This window comes from Peromyscus californicus, unplaced genomic scaffold (genome assembly GCF_007827085.1).
Source record: "Peromyscus californicus insignis strain IS unplaced genomic scaffold, ASM782708v3 Scaffold_11__1_contigs__length_118956290, whole genome shotgun sequence".
Taxonomy (NCBI): Eukaryota; Metazoa; Chordata; class Mammalia; order Rodentia; family Cricetidae; genus Peromyscus; species Peromyscus californicus.
Window position 1 is genome coordinate 22,781,114 of NW_026294402.1, and position 18,198 is coordinate 22,799,311.

General features: G+C 46.6%; 1 protein-coding gene across 2 annotated transcripts; it reads left to right on the forward strand.

Moving 5' to 3' along the window:
* The first annotated feature begins 4,514 nt into the window (after positions 1–4,514).
* On the forward strand, positions 4,515–8,545 carry Spata19 (spermatogenesis associated 19). Of its 2 annotated transcripts, XM_052727442.1 has the most exons (6): positions 4,515–4,592; positions 4,767–4,823; positions 5,302–5,394; positions 5,522–5,613; positions 8,032–8,109; positions 8,479–8,545. In XM_052727442.1, the coding sequence occupies exons 1-6, from the start codon at positions 4,515–4,517 to the stop codon at positions 8,543–8,545; spliced, it is 465 nt and encodes a 154-aa protein (XP_052583402.1). The 2 variants fall into 2 exon arrangements, with proteins under 2 accessions (XP_052583402.1, XP_052583412.1); XM_052727452.1 differs by lacking the exons at positions 4,515–4,592; positions 4,767–4,823 and adding an exon at positions 4,973–5,002.
* The last annotated feature ends 9,653 nt before the right edge of the window (positions 8,546–18,198 follow it).

Consider the following 18,198-nt stretch of genomic DNA (forward strand, 5'->3'; position numbering starts at 1 on the left):
GCAATCATACATTTGAACACACATGTACTCATGCACACCACACTCATATACACTTAAAAAACCTACTCTACTTTTTCATACACTAGCAATGAAAAATTCCAAAATGAAATTAAGTGTTCAGTTTAAGATAGTATTTAAAAAGAACAAACAGTGCAAAATCAATCCCTGAAAACCCACAGAACTTTGTTAAAAGAAATTAAGATCTAAATAACTAGAAAGACTCTCCATTTTCAAAATATTATTGACACCACAATATCTCCAAATTGGCAGTCAGATTCAATGAAACCATTGATTACATGCCAGCAGGATTTTGTTTCTGTAGAAATTGATAGGCTAATCATAAAATTCAAGAGGAAATTCTCTCCACTTAGTCACGGTGTATAATCTTTTGAATATGCTGTTTAGTTTGCTATCCGTCATTAAGAATTTTATTTTTTGAGACAGTGTCTTGCTATATAGCTCAAATTGGCATTGAACTCATGATCTTCCTGTCTCCACTTCCTAAGTGCTTGTGTTACAGGCATGTTCCACCATATATGCCCTTTTCAAAAAACAAAAAAGGATCTTTCTGTTAATATTCTGAAAGGATTTTAGTCTCTAGGTTTCTTGCTTTTTGTTGTCTTTAGCTCTGGTGTTAAGGAAATGCTGACCAAAAAGAATAAGTTTAAAAAAAAGTTTGAAAACGTTTTACACCAGCAATGACAAAACCTTAAAAAGCTGTAGTAATTAAGAACATGTGGTGTTGAAGTAAGAACAGACAATCAGGTCCATTAACAGTCTGGACTAAAAATTTAAATTTAGGGCTAATTGATTTCTGACAAGGTTGCCAAGATTGCCCAATATACAAAGGATGTTCTTTGTAATAAATAGTGGGAGACAACTCTATATCCACCCACAGAAATGAATCTGGACACTTTGTACAAAGGTGATCTCAAAACAGGACCCGCAACTCCCTTACTGTCTGAAGGAAAATAGGAGTAAATCTTCATGCTCATGATGATGATTTCATGAGCAACAAAAGTAAGAACAGGTAAGTCCAACTTAATAAAATATTCAGAAAATCTCTGCTTTATATGACACCAACAAAGAAGGGAAAAGACAGTTCATAGAATGAAAGTATTTGCTGATCACTTACCTGATATTTGTATGAAGGATATGTAAGAAACTCTTACATCTATCACATAAAAAGATAATCCAATTACAAAATGATCAAGTATTTAAGGAGACAAATTTCCAAGGAAGATACACATGAAGCTAAGAGGCACAGGAAAAGATGGCTAGTGTCATTAATCATTTGGGAGATACAAATCTAAACCATAATGAGATACTATTTCATACTCATTAGTATGTTTGATGCCAGAATGATGGATAATAATGACATTGGCAAAGAATGTGGAAAAATCAGATCCCTCATGTATTGTTCATGGGAAGGTAGAGTGATACAGCCATTTAGAAAGTAGTTTTAACAGTCTTTCAAAATCTTAAACACAAGGTTGCCATACAACCCAGCAATTATGATGAGAGGTATAAGCCAAGGAGAACTCAAAACAGGTTTATATAAAGCAGTGTATACAAATGTTCACAGTAACACTTTTCCTATTGACACATAGAAACAATCCCAGCCAGTGTCCATCAGTTAATGGATAAACAAGATGTAGCATATCTAGACAATGAATTACTGATATATGCTACAATATGTGTTTGTGGAAGAGATGAATGACCCTCATCATGTTAAGTTACAGATGTCAGTCACTAAAGAACAGATATATCCATGTGATATGTCCAGAATAAGCAAAACTGTAGGGACAGAAAATAGATTAACGGATGCCTGGGACTAAGGACAAGTGCGTGAGAGAAATGGTTTAACTTCTAAAAGCAAAGAGTTTCTTTTTTGAGGTGGCAAAATTTGGTAAAAATGGACTGAAGTAATGGGTACACATCTCTGTGAGCACATTACAAACCATTTAATTGTACGTGTTAAATTGGTGATTTTTTTGAAAGTGAATTATATCTCAATTAACTCCTAAGCAAAAAAAAAAAAAAAAAGAAAAAAATGCACCAGGGGTGCATTTCAGTGGTAGAGTACTTACCCAGCATGCACTATGCCCTAAGATCCATTTCCAGCACTGCAAGGAAAAAAAAGGAAAAAAATTAAACATGAAATTACCAATTTGCTCTTAGAGTGTTATCCAAAAAAAAAAAAAAAAAAAAAAGAAACATGTTTACTCTATTTTCTTTTTGCAAATGTTCTTTGAAGGCTTATTTGTATAGATATCCCTAGACTTGAGATATCTATCTGCTTGTCAACTAGACAAGTTATAAACAAAATGCTGTATATCTGTATGAAGGAGTAATATTCTGTAGGGAAAGGAAAGAATCTATGGCGAATGTTGCACTGTGAAAACCCAAGTCAGGTCTGACATGATTTGCTTTCATGTGTACAGAATGTCCGATAAAAACAAAACTACAGAGCCAGGAAGCAGATAAGCAAGGCTGAGATCCTCTCTGTGGCAGCAGAGGTGAGCAGCTGTGTGGGGGATCCGGCTGGACACCTGCTGGGTATTAGACACCTTTTAAGTGTCTTGATCTGCAACTGGGTGAGGAGGCATATTTTCTTTCTTTTTCTTTTTCTTTTTTTTACATATATTTATGGAATTTGCTAAATGGGTGTTTAGTATAATAGTAAAAAAGCAAAGATGGATTTGTCTGCTTGATTCTGACAGCATAAACACAGGATATGTATCTTAGAAACTATTGAAAAATGACTTCTGAAATGAGTTGGAAGAAGGCTGAAGGATTGATGGAAGAGATAAAGCTCTGAATGAATCTTTTCATGTACTTTTGGGTTTTGAGTTATACCGATGTTTTACTGTTTAAACAGTTATTTGAAGACTTATGAGCACATAATCGCTATGGCACATTAATGGGCCCAGGGTTTCAGGCAAACCACTCCATCTGCTATTTTAAATATTTATTTTTATTATTTTAAAGTGTGTGTGTGGTGGTGGTGGTGGGGTATGTACACATGAGTGCAGGTGCTGACTTACTTAGGCTTGCTGTTGCTGTTATGCAACACTATGACCAAAAGCAACCTGTGGAGGAAAGGGTTTATTTCAGCTTACAGTTCCACATCACAATCTATTACTGAAGAGAAGGAACTAGAGCAGGCCAAGAACCTGGAGGCAGGAACTGAAGTAGAGGCCACAGAGAGTGCTGCTTACTGACTTGCTCAGCCTCCTTTCTTACAGCATCCAGGGCCACCAACCCAGGGGTGGCACCATCCACAATGTCATCTATGGGTCCTCCCACATGAACCATCACTCAAGAAACTACCCCACAGGCTTGCTTGTCCATAGGCCAGTCTGGTGGGGGCATTTTCTCAGTTGAGGTTCCCTCTTCTCAGATGACATTAGCTTATGTCCAATTGACATAAAATCAGCCAGCACAGGTGCCCTTCAAGACCAGAGGTGTTGGGTCTCCTGGAGCTGGAGTTACAGGTGGCTCTGAGTAGCTGATGTGGGTGCTGGGAGCTGAGTCCCTTGGAAGAGCAGCAAGTGCTCTCAACCTCTGAGCTATCTCGCCAGCCTCACCCCTTACCTGCTGGTTTAGGCTGTGTTCACATGATGAGTGTTGGTCTGAGGTCTTCTGGAGCAGCAGTTCTTAAGCCGCTAATGGCTGCCTGGCTTCCCTGCTGTGCTTTTTACCTCTGTTTTGGTAGCCATTCTGAGGTTGGTGGATAGACACAGTGGAAGCTGTCATAATTTCTGAGTACCCCGTGGGACACAGCTACTTTTACACACACACACACACACACACACACACACACACACACACACACACACACACACACACTTTTTGGGTTCTGGGGATCAAACGGTCCTCATGCTTGCAAAGCAAGTACTTTACTGACGGAGCCGGATCCTCAGGCCCTGAACCGCTTTTCAGTGATCTGAGTTGTGTGCGTAGTGAGGACAGGCAAAAAAATTAAACTATCCCTAATTGACATTTGCTTCTTTGTCTGGGCGATTTGAGGTGGATAACAATTTCATTTCCCCTTGCACATAAGAGATGATTAAGAAATAACCATGACACTGGTCTGACTGGATGTCTAAAAGGTTCAGATGCTTCAACCATATTTTTTCTTTTGATTTGTAAAATATTTTTATTTCTTTTGAAAAATTTTACTTAGCATTGCTTAAGATAGAGAGCCACCTTGAGACTTTCTGTCTATGCTCTAGGTAATCGCCTTTGTATCTCCCCCATGGATTTCACTGGGCATAGTTTATCTTCATCTCCTATGCACCCCCTTCTCTGAGCTGTCATAAGGAAGAACTCTTCAAACCCCTCTTTTCCATCTGCACTCTGACCTTGGAAGTTGAAGGAGGTCATTGTCACATCATCACTTGCTAACCAATCAGAGGGTACTTCCCTTCCACAACCTTCCTATTCCATAGGAGTTCTCGGGCAGCTTCCATGGAAGGAGGGAGCCAAGAAGGCCCTCTGTAAACCTGAAGATGATCATTACAACATGGATTGTGTACATCTTCGCCCGGAAAACTGTAGGGCTACCCTTCCCACCAAAGACAAACTCGGTGGGTGATGGTGGCCACATGGAGCGGTACCTACTCCCTCTTCGCTCTGTCTGCACTCCTGTGGGGTGCAGACACCACACATCATATCACATTGGATGGCAGTGGTGGGGGTGGGAGTGGGGAGGGTGGGTCTCTTGCGTTTCTGAGGTCATCATCTTAACCAATTTGTTCCAGGACATTGAAGTTGTGGAAAGTGAAGCTGTATCCATAGTCCAGCATTGGTTGAACAAAGTGAGTGAATTCCTTTATGACTCAGTCCCCAAAGTTCTAGAGTGCAGGTATCAATAGGGGACAGGAATTAGGACTCCATTCTCTATACAACTGAGAAACTCAAGTTTATTACCAAATTCCCTGCCTGGAGTTGAGTTTAATTCATTCTAATGTTCGAGAGGATGTGGGGTTTTGTGTTGGTAAGAGAAGTGCTGGCATCACTACTTCCTGACTTACCAAACATCCTAGAGGAGGGAATTCTGTTCAAGGCAGTACTGGAAGTACCGTGGGATAGGGCCACAGGCTTAGGTGAGGTCCCAGAGATTCATAGAGGGATAGTGATGGAGGTGCTTTGTGCAGAAGCTGGGAGTAATGGAGTGAGAGTGGTGTGTGTGTTGTGTTGTGATGGGAGGAGCACAGGGGAGGCAAGAGAAGAGGGGGACTAGAGAGAGATCAGATGGAGCCAGGCACTTCAAGAGGGAAACTATTCACCTTTCAGACGGAAGAAGAGGCTTCCCGGAGCATAAAGGAGAAGATGTCTACCAACATCCCTCCCACTCATGGACACGACATACATGTGACCAGAGATGTGGTAACTGGGAGTTTGTGGGAAAGTGAGGGTGACAGCGTGAGGTGAGGGACCCTGGGCAAAGAGCATATTTCAGCTGTGGGTGTCCACATTGGCTAATAACCACACGTATTCAATCTGGGTTTCCTAGGTGAAGCATCCTCTCTCCAAGTGTGATATGTTATCAGACCCTAGTCAGGAAGTCCTGGAGGAGAGAACAAGGATCCAGTTTATAAGATGGAGGTACAGTACCCAGGGAGCAGGGCAGCCTACTGAGAAGGCACCAGGCCCTCTCCAGGGTCCCCGGCTGGATCAAACATCTAGAGATGCCACCTCCTTTGGCAGAGAAATTCCTCAGTCATGCTTTGGGGACTTAAGGGAATATTCTTGCTATCTTGAAAGCTTAGCTCATTCATATATATTTTTTTTTAAGTTTTTTTTTTTAATTCATTTTACATGCCAACCACAGATCCCCCTCTCATCCCTCCTCCTGATCCCCCCATCTTCCCTCCCCACCCCTCCTCCCCTCCTCCAACAGGGTAAGTTCTCCTATGGGGGGGCAGCTAAGCCTGGTACATTCAGCTGAGGCAGGACCCAGCCCCTCCCCACAGTCGTACATTTTAAAATGACTTCTGCAGTTGGGGGACTGGGCTTGCTCTCCACTTCCTAAATGCTTCTGAATGTGTTTCAGATTCCCGTTATTTTTGCACTTGAATTGTTCACAAGTGGCAGCACTTTAAAGAGCGAAAAGAAAATAAGCTCTTAAAACGCAAAAGCCGAAGCCCTCCTCTGCGACTTTGCAGTGCAGAGGTCTCGCAGCACCAGAGGCAGGAATTGTGTGACAAAGCTATGTTGTCACCTTCCTGCCACCTTGGCGCAGGCCGTTCTCACAGCCTTTCTTGGTCCTGAAGATGGGAAGATGCTGAGACTTTAGGGGCAGGGGGTGGAGAGGCACGGGTGGGGAGGGGGAGGTGAATGGGGGAGAGGAAGCGGGTGTGGGGGAGAGGCGGGTCTGAAGTCACCCCAGTCCTCCTATTTTCTGTGTGTTCCTGAATCCATCAGTGTTTGGGCCCGATCATCCCATCCTTCCTTGAACTAACCCACGTGTGAAAAGGGCTTGTTCTTCCCTCCTTCCCCTCGCTGCTGCTTCTGTTGTCAGCTTTGCGCTTCCCTTGAGGAAGCCGCACTTCTCAGCGAGCTTAGTTTCGCTTCAGGACTTGGGTATTCACCAGTTTCCTTCGCCAGAGACAATGTATTCAAGTATGCACTGACTCTTCTAGGGAGGGATAACCGATGGTGGGATTTCAGAGCCCCCCAGAGAAGAGATTTTTCTCTAGAAACCCACTGAGGCTCCTTAGCATTATTGACTGCAATCCCAGCTTTTCCTTGCTCAATTTGGATGGACTCTGGAGTTACAAACATTACTCTCCTCGGTTTTGGACCATACCAACCTGGTCTTCCTACCTTGCTTCAACCTTGGCCATAGAAGTAGTTTAAGATGTTTGAGGCAGGTGTGAAGCATCCGTGGTGTATCTATGTATAACTCTTCCATTCTGAATTTTCAGTGGAGATTGGAAATGAACAATCTGCTCTTTCCCATAATGCACTGATTCTGGAATTTTCTTCATAGTTCTGCTAAGTAGGTGGTCAGGGTGACCCCCTTTCACGAAGCCGCACTGGCCCTTCACTCTTCTAGTGGGTGTGCATGCATTGCCCTGTACTTGCTAGCTGGTCTGCAGGGGGGAAAAAAGAGCAAAGCACAGCCCCCCCCATTTCATGGACATACGCTAAGCAGACAGGTAGGGTTAGGGAGGCCTGGAGGAGGGTCTGAGGGTGCAACTGGAGGCCCAGGCTGCACATGTATTAGCTATTGCTGCCAGATCATCTCAGGAAGATCTCCAGGGGGCTGCTTGCTCAGAATGGCTCTTTAATGGGGGTACTATTCTCAGAGAAATGGGGAACTGCAGAGAAAAGGAGAGCCTGTGTAGCCTGGGCATCCTAGTGCCGAGGCCCCTGTTTTCTGAGGAGCCCCTTACCCCTAGGGTGGGAACAGTCAGCCTTGCCTGCTTCATCTCCTTCTGTGGGCTCCAACTGGTTCCTTCTGGTAGGAACTGTAATCACAATCATATCCCTCCTCTCTCTGTGGGCAGAGGGGGAGGCCAGACAGAATTTGTGTCTCAAACATAACAGGGCACCATAGACAATGCAGGGCGTTATTTGGTGGGCTACCGGACTCTGGAGGGGAGGAGTGGGAAGTGACAGGAGAAAAAACAGGAAGTAGACTAGAGAGGGAAAGGCAATGTTAGCACAGAGAAGTAAGGCCCACAGTGCTAAATTGTAGTGCTGTGCCATGGTAATCCTAAGAGTATATCATGAGACGAGAGAGGAATTTGGAAGGGGGAGTTCCACACCTCCATCACCCTGCTGGCAGCCAGCTTCTCTTTCCCTGTATCTCCTTGGAACACTTTGCTGTCACACAATGGCTGGGTGACTGAGAGGCACTTTGTTATTTAAGAAACGGTAGAGTCAGGGGTAGGCTCTCAGGCTCATGGATCTGGAGTTAACTGTTACTGTTCCTATAGTCCCAATCTCAGTAGCCCTGCTAGGCTTAGCCATTATGAAAAGCAACTCAAAATCTCACGTGGTCATGGTATTTTCCAGCCACACCCGCATCTTCCAAGTACCAAGTGAAATGATAGAAGATGTCATGCAGGACCGAATAGATGAAGTGAGACGAAGGTAAGTTCCTGAGATGAGGTGCCTTGTATACCTACCTGGGTCCATGTGGGTGGAGATGACGTCAGAGTTAGCTGACCATTCCAATCATCTGTTGGCTCTAACATGAGTGGGAACATATAGCTCCCAGGGCTTCTGTCCTTTGTGATCCACATTGTGGTGGCCTTTTCAGCTTTGGTGCCTGCCTGCCATGGCTCCAGGCTGAGGGCTTCTTTCCTGGACTTCAATTAAGTTTACACGCAGTGATTATACAGGCTCAGGCCTGTGCTTTCCACCCAGCTCATGCCCTGTGCTGTGGTTTGGGTATTAGGTCTAAGCAGGTTCTGATGGTAGGCTCTTTCCCATCTTGCTGTTCTCCTCTGTCCTCTGCAGCGTGTCTCACCTCATGTGTGACTCATATAATGACCCAAGCTTCAGAACTTCTTGCTCAGACTGCTAAGGTGAGGAGACCCATAGGTAAATGGTCTGGGTGGATAGGGTGTCTTGCCTTGGCAGTGGAAGGGAGACCTAGCATGGGGAGCTTTACATTTCCCTGAGTGAGGGGTCTGTGAGGGGTGGGGAGTGGATGTTGCTGTCCTAACTCTGCTTTGAGACACAGAGTCTTAGCAGGAGTGAGGGTGTATGGAATTTGAACCTACCACAAGCAGGGACTTTTGGCCATACATCCTCTCCTTGTGCTTCACACATGGCAGTACCCATAACTGAATGCTGAATCAGTTCTGGGAAGTGGAAGGCTGGGGGTGGAACCATCCCAAAACAAGGACCATGGTTGAAGCAGCCACTGTGCCCTGTCCAAGTGAGATGCCCTGGTAACTGCTGTGGGGGTGGGGATGAAAGACATGGTTGACACATAGCTGGAAGCTTAAAAAGCAGCACAAAACACAATGCTAGCATTTATTCAGTGCTGCCTGTATGACAGCTCCTGCCCAGGGCGTGTTTTGTCAAGGGTTCTCATTGATCCAGACAACCCTTGTACAGAAAGTAGGGAACTTGTAAGTGAAGATGGGGAGCAGATCCTGGCTTCAGCTGGCTGAACACTTCCACGAGCGCTCACGGAGCACATCTCTGATTCCCAGGTTGAAGGCCTCCGGAATCAATGAACAGCCTGTGTCCAAAAAGGATCCACCTTGTGTTTGACCTGAAGGGTGACCAGACTTTAGCAGAAAGACTATAGAGGCTGAGCCCTTGGTTACCACCAATGATGATACTGGAATCTTCTTGCTGAAGTGCTAATAAAGAGACATCTTATCACCAACCAGCCTTAATGTTGGTGTGGATGCTTTGCCATTTCTCCCTTCCTCCCTCCCTCCCTCCCTCCCTCCCTCCTTCCCTCCCCCTCCCTCTCCTTCCCTCCCTCATCCATCCATGCAACCATCCATCCATGCATCCATCCATCTATCCATCCATCCATCCATCCATCCATCCATCCATCCATCCATCCAATTTTGGGTACCTTGCAGGCCTGGTGCTGGGGGTACATAGCTACCTGCTGTTCTACTGCTGTGTACAGCAGGTAGTACAGCAGAGTCCAGCACATTTGAAGGGATGCTGGCGTAGACTGGGATGGGGGCTGGGTGGGTGGAGTAGATTTCCTGAGGGAGTGCTGGGGATCCCTGTATTTTATATTCACTCATGCTTCTTTAGCAATCTTCCTTTACGTAGCTCTCAGCTTCTGGTCTCTATCCTTTCTTTTCTCTGAGAAGAATTTTAAATATCTCCTGCTAGTCAGGTTTACTAGGGAGGATTTCCTTCTGCTTTTGAGTGTGAGGAAGTCTTTATTTTTCATGCTAGAGGGATGAGTGTGCAGGCTACTGAATATTGTTGGTGTTTTCATCCTTTTGGACTATTTCACCCCACTCTTGCTTGCATGGTTTCTGCATGGAGTTCTCATCCTTGCTCTTTGTAGACAAGAGCATTTTCTTTACTCTGTCTTTTTTCACTGCCTTCTTGTTTTCTTTTTTTTTTTTTTTTTTTTGTGTGTGTGTGTGTGTGTATGTGTGTGTGTGTGTGTGTGTGTGTGTGTGTGTATGTGTTTGGTTTTTCAAGACAGGGTTTCTCTGTGTAGCTTTGACTGTCCTGGAACTTGCTGTGTAGACCAGGCTGGCCTTGAACTCACAGAGATCCACCTGGCTCTGCCTCCCGAGTGCTGGGTTTAAAGGCGTGTGCCACCGCCGCCCGGCATTTTCACTGCCTTCTTTAAAGATTTTTGTATTCGATGTTTAAAGTGCCGAGTTTCATAAGGCCATTTCCACACGAGTTATATTTTGAGCACATTATCCCGTCTCCCTTTTCTCTCCCCTCTTCACTTCCATGAATCCCCTTTATTCTTTTAGACAATTTTACTTCTATTTTTATGTCAAATACACATGCAAGACTTCATGTACCTATATAAAATCTAGAATTCAGAAAAATATGCAATGTTTGTCTTTTTGAGACAGAATTAATCTGCTTAATATGGTAATAGCCAGTTGCAACCATTTTCTTGCAAGTGACATAATTAACGTTCTTTCTGCCTGAATAAACTTCCATTGTGCATATTTACCACATCCTCTGTATCCCTTCCTTTGCTGACAGACCCCCTACGTTGGTTCCTGTATATTGGACTTTCTGTGCTTTAAATGTGACATAAATAGGCATGGCCCCTCCTCCTCTCCCCCTCTTGGAGTTCTTCGAGTTCTCTGGATTATTGTTGGGTACCTGTCTTTTGGGAAGATCTTAACTGTTATCACTTCAAGTACTTCTGTGTGCCCTTGATCATCCCATTACACATCTGTCACAGACGTGTTCTATGACTGACACACAGTTCTTAGACATTCTGACCCCCTCATCTGCTTTTTTGTTTGTTTTCTGTTGCTACTTCTTGTTTTTTTCTTGGTGATGGCTCCATGCATGCTGAGTGTACAAAGTGCCACCAAGCTGCACACTTGGTCTATAGTGTTATCTAGTCTTCAGGGTGTGTGTGTGTGTGTGTGTGTGTGTGTGTAGGATCTTCCTGTCTCCACTTCCCCTGCACTAGGAGTACAAGCCACTGCATCTAGTTTTCTATACAGGTGCTGGGGATTCCGCTCAGTTCCTCATGCTTACAGAGCCAGCACTTCCCAGCACAGCCCCCTTCCCAGCAGCCCCTGTTTATTTCTCGAGGCTCATGGATACTTTGCTTAGCATCATCCAATCTACTGATGACCCTTCAAAGACATTCCTCACTTCTGCGTTATATTTTCTTTCTGCCTTTCCTTTAGAATTTTCCGTAGTGTTTCCATTTCTGTTTATATCACCCATCTGTCCCCACATGCCCATGTGCTCCTGTAGAGTCCTTGGTGTATTTATGGAAGTTGTTTTAAATTCCTGGTCTGATTATTTGTATACACCTGCCTCACACGAGTCTGCTTCTGATAGCTGCTGTGTTCCTCCAGAATCTACCTTTTGGCTTTTACTAATTGCAGGTCTTGAAATTGTTTGATGAAAGGCAGACGTTGATGTATCAGGCGAAGGGACTGAGGAAAACAGGCCTTTACTGTCAGGCTTTCCGCTTAGCTGGCCAGGGGTTAGGCTCTGTATGTTGTTGCCTCTTCTGTGGATTTCCCCAGATACTCCTTCCCAGATAGAACCTGAGGGCTACAATCTTTCAGCCGCCATCTCTGCTGCCATGCAGGAGCCCACTGTGACGTGTGTGTGGAAGGGAAGCCTGGGCAGCCCTGTGATGAGGCCCCAGGGTTTACTGAGCCCGTGCCCCAGGCTGTGACTTTCCCAAGGGCTTCTTGACCCTTCCCATGTCATTGGTCTAAAGACTGAAAGTCTAGAGGGATGTGTGTGGAGTTGGATATTCCTCTTCTCTTCAACTGGCTTGATTCTAGAGAAACAGATTGGCCTAAAGGCAGGCTTCCTTGAAGGAGAAGAGGATGCCCTGGGCCTAGCAATATCTACCTCCCCCTCTCTTGGAAGGATAAAGAAGTTTGGCTTTGTTCTTCACGGGGAAGACCCGGGGACAGTGCAGATGGAAATCTTCCCATCTGTGATGGGACCCCTTAGACTTTCTGCAGTCAGGCTCGTTCCCACTCAGCTTCCAGACAGCCAGACGGTTGAGGTACCACAGGTGAGGTTTTCCTGCTTCAGCTCTGGTCCCAAGGAACTTTGACCTCTGTGTTCAAGGATGTCCCTTCAACCTGAAGGCTAGCAGTGAATCCAAGACGAGGTTTTTGTTGTTGTTTCTTTTTCTTTTTCTCCTCTTCCTCTTCATCACCTTCTTTCTTCTCCTTTTAATTTTTACTTTTGAGACAAGGTCTCATGTAACCCAGGCTTGCATCATACTTACGATGTAGCTGAGGATGACCTTGGATTCCTGACCCTCTGGCCTATACCTCCCAAGTGTTAGGATTACAGACCTGTGCCCTCAAGCCTAGTGGTTGACTTTTAGTTTATTTGTAAGACCAAGGAGCTTATGTTCCTTGGATAAAGCCATTATGGTGACAGGAAATGTTAGAACTCAGCGTAGTCTTTCTAGTCACTTTATAAGTGGGCCAACCAAGTGCCTTCCTTGATGAAATTTTCATTTTGACAGGTGTCTTAGTCAATGTTCTATTGCTGTAAAGAGACACCATGACCATGGCAACTCTTATAAAAGAAAACATTTAACTGGGGCTGACTTACAGTTTCAGAGGTTTAGTCCATTATCATCATGGCATGAAGCATGGCAGCATGCAGGCAGACATGGTGCTGGAGAAGGAGCTGAGAGTTCTGTGTTCAGATCCATGGGCAGCAGGAAGAGAGAATCACTGGACCTGGCTTGGACCTTTGAAACCTCAAAGCCCACCCCACGACAAACTGCTTCCAGCAAGGCTACACCTCCTAATCTTTTCAAAGATTGTATTATCTTAGTTGTTCTATTACCTGTAAGGACTTGGGAGTCAGGTATAGGGGTGAAAACCTGATAGATCAAAGACGCGGCAGAGGAGTGACCTGTTAGCTTTCTCTCCACACTTCCCCGACCAAAAGGGAATGACAAAAGCCCACCAGTCTCCAAGTTCCTTCCTGGGCCTTTCTGCCCATATCCTGGGTCCTCCGTATTTTCTTTTTTTCCTGAGTCAAACCACTTTATTCCGAAGCTTGGGGAAAGGGTGGAGAGGCCCACACTGTCTGCTGTCCTCCACTGGGCAGATCTTCGAGGTCGGCCGGTGGCCAAGAGCTCCTCTGTATTTTCTATGACTAATTCTTGTCAACTAGTCACTGGTTCTGCCCCCGATTCAAGGTTAACTTTGTTAACACAGTCTCAGGGTGTCACAGTGCAATCACATATCTTGAAACATGCCACTTCCTAAGCATTTAAATATATATGAGCCTATGGGGGCCATTTTTACTCAAACCACCACAACAGGGGAGGTAAGAAACAACACAAACCACAATTTTTGTAACTGCTATAAAATACTGTGTATCAATGAAAACCTGCCCTACTCAGAAAACAAAACATTTTTATTTTTAAATTGTCAGTCTCTCCCCCCACCCCCATTTCCAGATGAGGAACAAGAAGCTCAGAGAGGTTGAGTCTCTTCTCTAATGTCACACAGCCTATGGCTATATCAGTAGTTCAATTGAGGAGGCCAGAGCCAGTGAGCAGCAGCTCCCTGCAGAGCTGGCCCGGGGTGAGTGGTCATCTGGGTGGTGCACTTTGACCAGTTAAATACTACGTAACCAGGTGCTTATGGTGGGCTAGGGTATTGCTGAGTTAGTTCCTTGCCATGGGCAAAGAATTGAGCACCCAAAAAAGACATGAGTCCTAGTGGCGGAGAAGGGGAAGGAACAGTTTATCCCTTGTATCCCTTAGTGGTCAGTAGTTGGATTAGGCATTTCACAGGGCCCCTGGGCCCCCCTGTTTCTTTTATTGACCCTGTTTAGAAACCCACCTCTGTGCCTTCTCCGCCATTTCTCCTCGCAATGTCTTCTGGGAAAAAGTAGCTGCCATCTCAGGGAACCGACTTTTGCTTCCCTGGTCCACCTCTGTCCCTCTTACTCAACTATTTCCAGAAGAGAAAGGGTCAGGCATAATGCAGGTCCTTACTCACTATCCGCATGGGTCAGGGACACCTGTTCCGGGTTCCTGTGGCCTGCTTGCTCCAGTGAGAAGCAAGAGGAAGAAGAGTGAATAGGAATCTCCTAGCCGGGGGCAGAGGGTAGGGGGCAGGCGGGCAGTGTGCTGGGCTCTGAGGGGGGGACGGGAACATGGGAATGGATGGAGGGAGCTGAGGGCTACTCAGGCTGGAGCGGGCAGCAGAGCCAGGGAAGAGCTCACCTCCACTAACAGTGGTGGTGGCCGTGCAGGCTGCAAGCTGATACAGTGCTCCCAGCTGCTGGTACTATACTGTTGGCTAGTGGAAAGTAGGAGGGGAGCCCAGCAGGGGGAACAGACACTTTGTCCCAGGTGTCTTCTCACATCAGTCCCTCCGGTCCATCAGGAAGTATCAGGGTTTTTTTCCCCCTGCTATAAGCTTCTGGCTGCCACACTCAACCTCCTGACCCCAGAGATGGTGGAACCAAGCAACCTGGACCTGAGGCCTGTGAAAGGCGAGCCCAATACTCTCTCCTTTTAAGTTGTTAGTCTCGGGTGTTTGTCACAGTGGACAAACACACAGAAGCAGAGGGTGATTTTGCATGTGGAGATGGTTGTGGCAGATGTTGTAGTGGGCTGGAGGGATGCTTCCTGTACCCCTTGGGCGGGGGAAAGGGAGTAGCGTGGGGAGAAAACAGTAGATTGAGGCAGGACTCGTGTTTGAACCCTGTTCAGTGGGAGAAGTGTCTAGAGGAGGGTTAGAGACACTGCCACTAGTCAAGGGAGAGAAACCAGGCTGGGAGGCCAGTTCAGTGGACCCGGATGATGAGTCCATCTAAGCGGTATAGACTCAGGGTGAGCAGGGATGCACATGCCAGTTGAGGTGGAGTGTGTTGCACATAGGAGGGAGCTGTCAGGGGAGGGCTCAGCATATCCAGGGGAGAGCTGTAGTGTAGCACTCTGAGGAGGGGTGTGCTAGCCCGCAGGCCTTCACTGGGTGAGAGGCCATTTTCCTCTACATCACTAGATGGCACCATTTCCACACAAACAACATTTCCTGAAGGTGACCTGGTCTTTTTCTAAGACCCCTGCCAGGGCTTGGAGTAGATTTTTAGTACTGTTTGAGAAGCCTAAAGAGATGAGATATCTTGGAGTATCTTTGTTTAGTTATGAAAACAGTTTACACTCACACACATAAAATGTTATAGAGGCAATGCATTCAAATAAAATGTACGGAGTGCTTATACCCAGTGCTCTGCAAATAGGGGATACCCAGCAAATAGTCTATCCTGGCAAGCTCTGGGTGGCAGACAGTGCATACTGGTTATGAAATATAGTGTGAAAATAAGCCAACAGTTGTACATGGCGGAGCAGGGGTGGAGTGGTTTTCTCTACTAAAAAGACAAAGCTTGTCACAAGAGGGATTGTTTAGACAGATGGGGGAGGCATTGTCAGTCCCTGACAATGAAGGGGAGGTCCCCTAGGCATGGGCATCACTCCCAAGGCCTGGAGGATGTTTAGGGAACTGGCCCTAACTCTGAGTGTCTGTAATGAGGGAGGAGGTGGGTCTGGCTGATGAAAGACCCTGTTACGGGACGGTAGAGACTCTGCAGGTGGATGTTAAAATGACTCTGTAAGACAGGTGTGGCTTCCAAGTGAGAGGAGATAAGCCTGGGGAAAGAGAGGGGCCCATCTGTGCCTGGCAGCTCTGACTGGGAGGGGATGGCTCGACTGCTGATGAGCCCCTTCGCCTGTGTCTCTCACACACAGACATCTGGGTTATAAGGAGCGAGGGAGCTGCATTAGTATTATAGACACAGCGCCTTCAAACCTAGGGTGGAAATGAAATCATTAAGTGGCTCAAATGGAGTTTTGTTCTGTGCATGATTAGCCCCAGGAGGGGAGTTTGGGGACAAATATACCTCCTCTACCTGTATTACAGGGGGACTGAGCCACGGTGAATTAAAAGAAAATCAAGGGCAAATTTGGGACTAGTCAGCCATGACCAAGTCATTTGTGTAGTTAAATGGAGCTGAAAGCGCTAATAACAGCTTTGCGGGTCACGGATCTTCTGGGAGGGTAGGGCAGGAGGTGGCCTGGGCAGGTGGGCAGGGAGCTGGCCCTAGCTTGCCCAGGTAGAACTCCAAGTGGGGATGTAGCCCATCGGCCTGTTCCTGTCATCTAAGTGTGTATTACCTCCTAATGTACCTTGGCGTCTCGTGTAGAACTGAGCTGAGCCTGGAAGACGGGAAGGGTTTGCTAACATTATCCTTGAGCGTCTCTGTGTCTCTGGCGGGGGGGATCACTGGAGAGGGCTGTGGCAAGAAGGACTTAAGATAAATGCTGCTTTCATGATCTGTACCATGTGCTGAGCAACCCTCCGCTCAAGGTGACGACACAGCAGGTGTCTGGGGATGTCTGAGTTGGGTAGGGCTTTGCTTGGATCCTCACCAAAGGAGGACGTTAACCAAACCAGCTGGGGTGGTCTGAATGAAAATGGCTCCCACAGGCTCATAGGGAGTGGCACTATTAGGAGGTGTGGCCTTGTTGGAGGAAGTGTGTCACTGGAGGTGAGCTTGAGGTTTTCAGAAGCTCAAGCCAGGCCCGGTCTCTCTCTCTCTTCCTGCTGCCTGCCTATCCAGATGTAGAATTCTCAGTTACCTCTCCAGCATCATGTCTGCACCTGCATGCCATCATGCTTCCCACCATGACGATAATGGACTAAACCTCTGAACCTGTAAGCCAGCCCCAATGAAATGTTTTCCTTAGTAAGAGTTGCTGTGGTCATGGTGTCTCTTTATAGCAATAGAAACCCCAACTAAGACAGCAGCACATAAACATGGGGCAGGTTGGTCACAAGAAAGAGGAGCAGGTGCCTCCTGGCTGTGAGGCTGTGCGGGCACGGGTTCCACACAAAACAGGTGGGCAGGGGCACAAAGACAGGCTGGAGGCCGAGGGGTACACAGCATAGGGAGGGGCCCAGGCTCCAGCCTTAGGTGGGTGGACTCATCTTGGTGTGTGGTGTGGACAGGGTGGGGGCATAAGAGGCCCCTTTAGACTCTCTCAGATGAGCTAGTGGTTGTTACACCCTCTAGGTATTCTACACACTGGAATCAACTGATGCAGTGTGTGTGTGTGTGTGTGTGTGTGTGTGTGTGTGTGTGTGTTTTGCTCTGAACTCAGCTTGGATCATAGACTGCTCTAGGGACATGTACCCCATCCTTCCAGTGTCTACCTCCATGAAAGCCAACGGACACACTGTCGGATGTATTTTCCAATTACCCAGCAATCTCTGCGAGGCTAAAACTCATTTTCCTGAGAGAGGGAAAAGAGAGTCAAGAGAAAACGGCAGCTGTTCCTGAGAATTGGGGAACTCTGAGTAGTCCACAGAGAAGCAGGCCCTGCATGAGGCTGGTCCCTGCCCACCTGCTTCATCTTTCCCTGCGTAGTCACAGAGCAATATCATCAGCTTCCCAATTCTCTAATGGATCCTGTTATTGGGATGCATACCCACGTAGGGCAGGGGACAGCCCAGAGCCGCCTTCCCAGTCCTGGCACTCAGTAAATACTCAAGGAAGGACAGAACCACTGGCCATGACTCAGGTCTGAGTGCTGGCATCCCTTCTCCTGTCCCCTGCCCCTCGAGTTCTGGGCCTCATCCCTCCTAGTACTGTGTCCTTCCATGGCACCTGTTTGTGGGTTGGGCATGGAGGCTGTTTTAATGAGTGTGGGATGGATCATGTGGGGAGGTTGGTGTGAGAGAAGGAATGGCTGACAGAAGGGCAAGACAGCGGCTCTACTTTGTAGCGGGGTGCTGGAAGACTCTGGAAGCGCGATATACTGTCTAGCAGAGGTGTACTTGCAGGGCCTTTTTCTGGGAGGGGGAGTATAGCATATGAACCAGGCCTGGAATCTCAATTGCCCCCTTAGTTGGCTGTGTGATCTTGAGCAGCTGCCTATCCTCACTGGGGTTCAGTTTCATGGAGTCTTTTCGAAGTTTAAGTGAGAGAACCACCGTTGATGGTACAGCACATGTCTGACACTTGGTAAAC

Bases quoted from the DNA above. Each gene is read 5' to 3' on its own strand.
- Spata19 (XM_052727442.1), top strand. From the start codon at position 4,515: ATGATCATTACAACATGGATTGTGTACATCTTCGCCCGGAAAACTGTA. The intron at 4,593-4,766 runs GTGGGTGATGGT...AATTTGTTCCAG, and splicing joins TCCCACCAAAGACAAACTCG to GACATTGAAGTTGTGGAAAG. The intron at 5,614-8,031 runs GTACAGTACCCA...GGTATTTTCCAG, and splicing joins ATCCAGTTTATAAGATGGAG to CCACACCCGCATCTTCCAAG.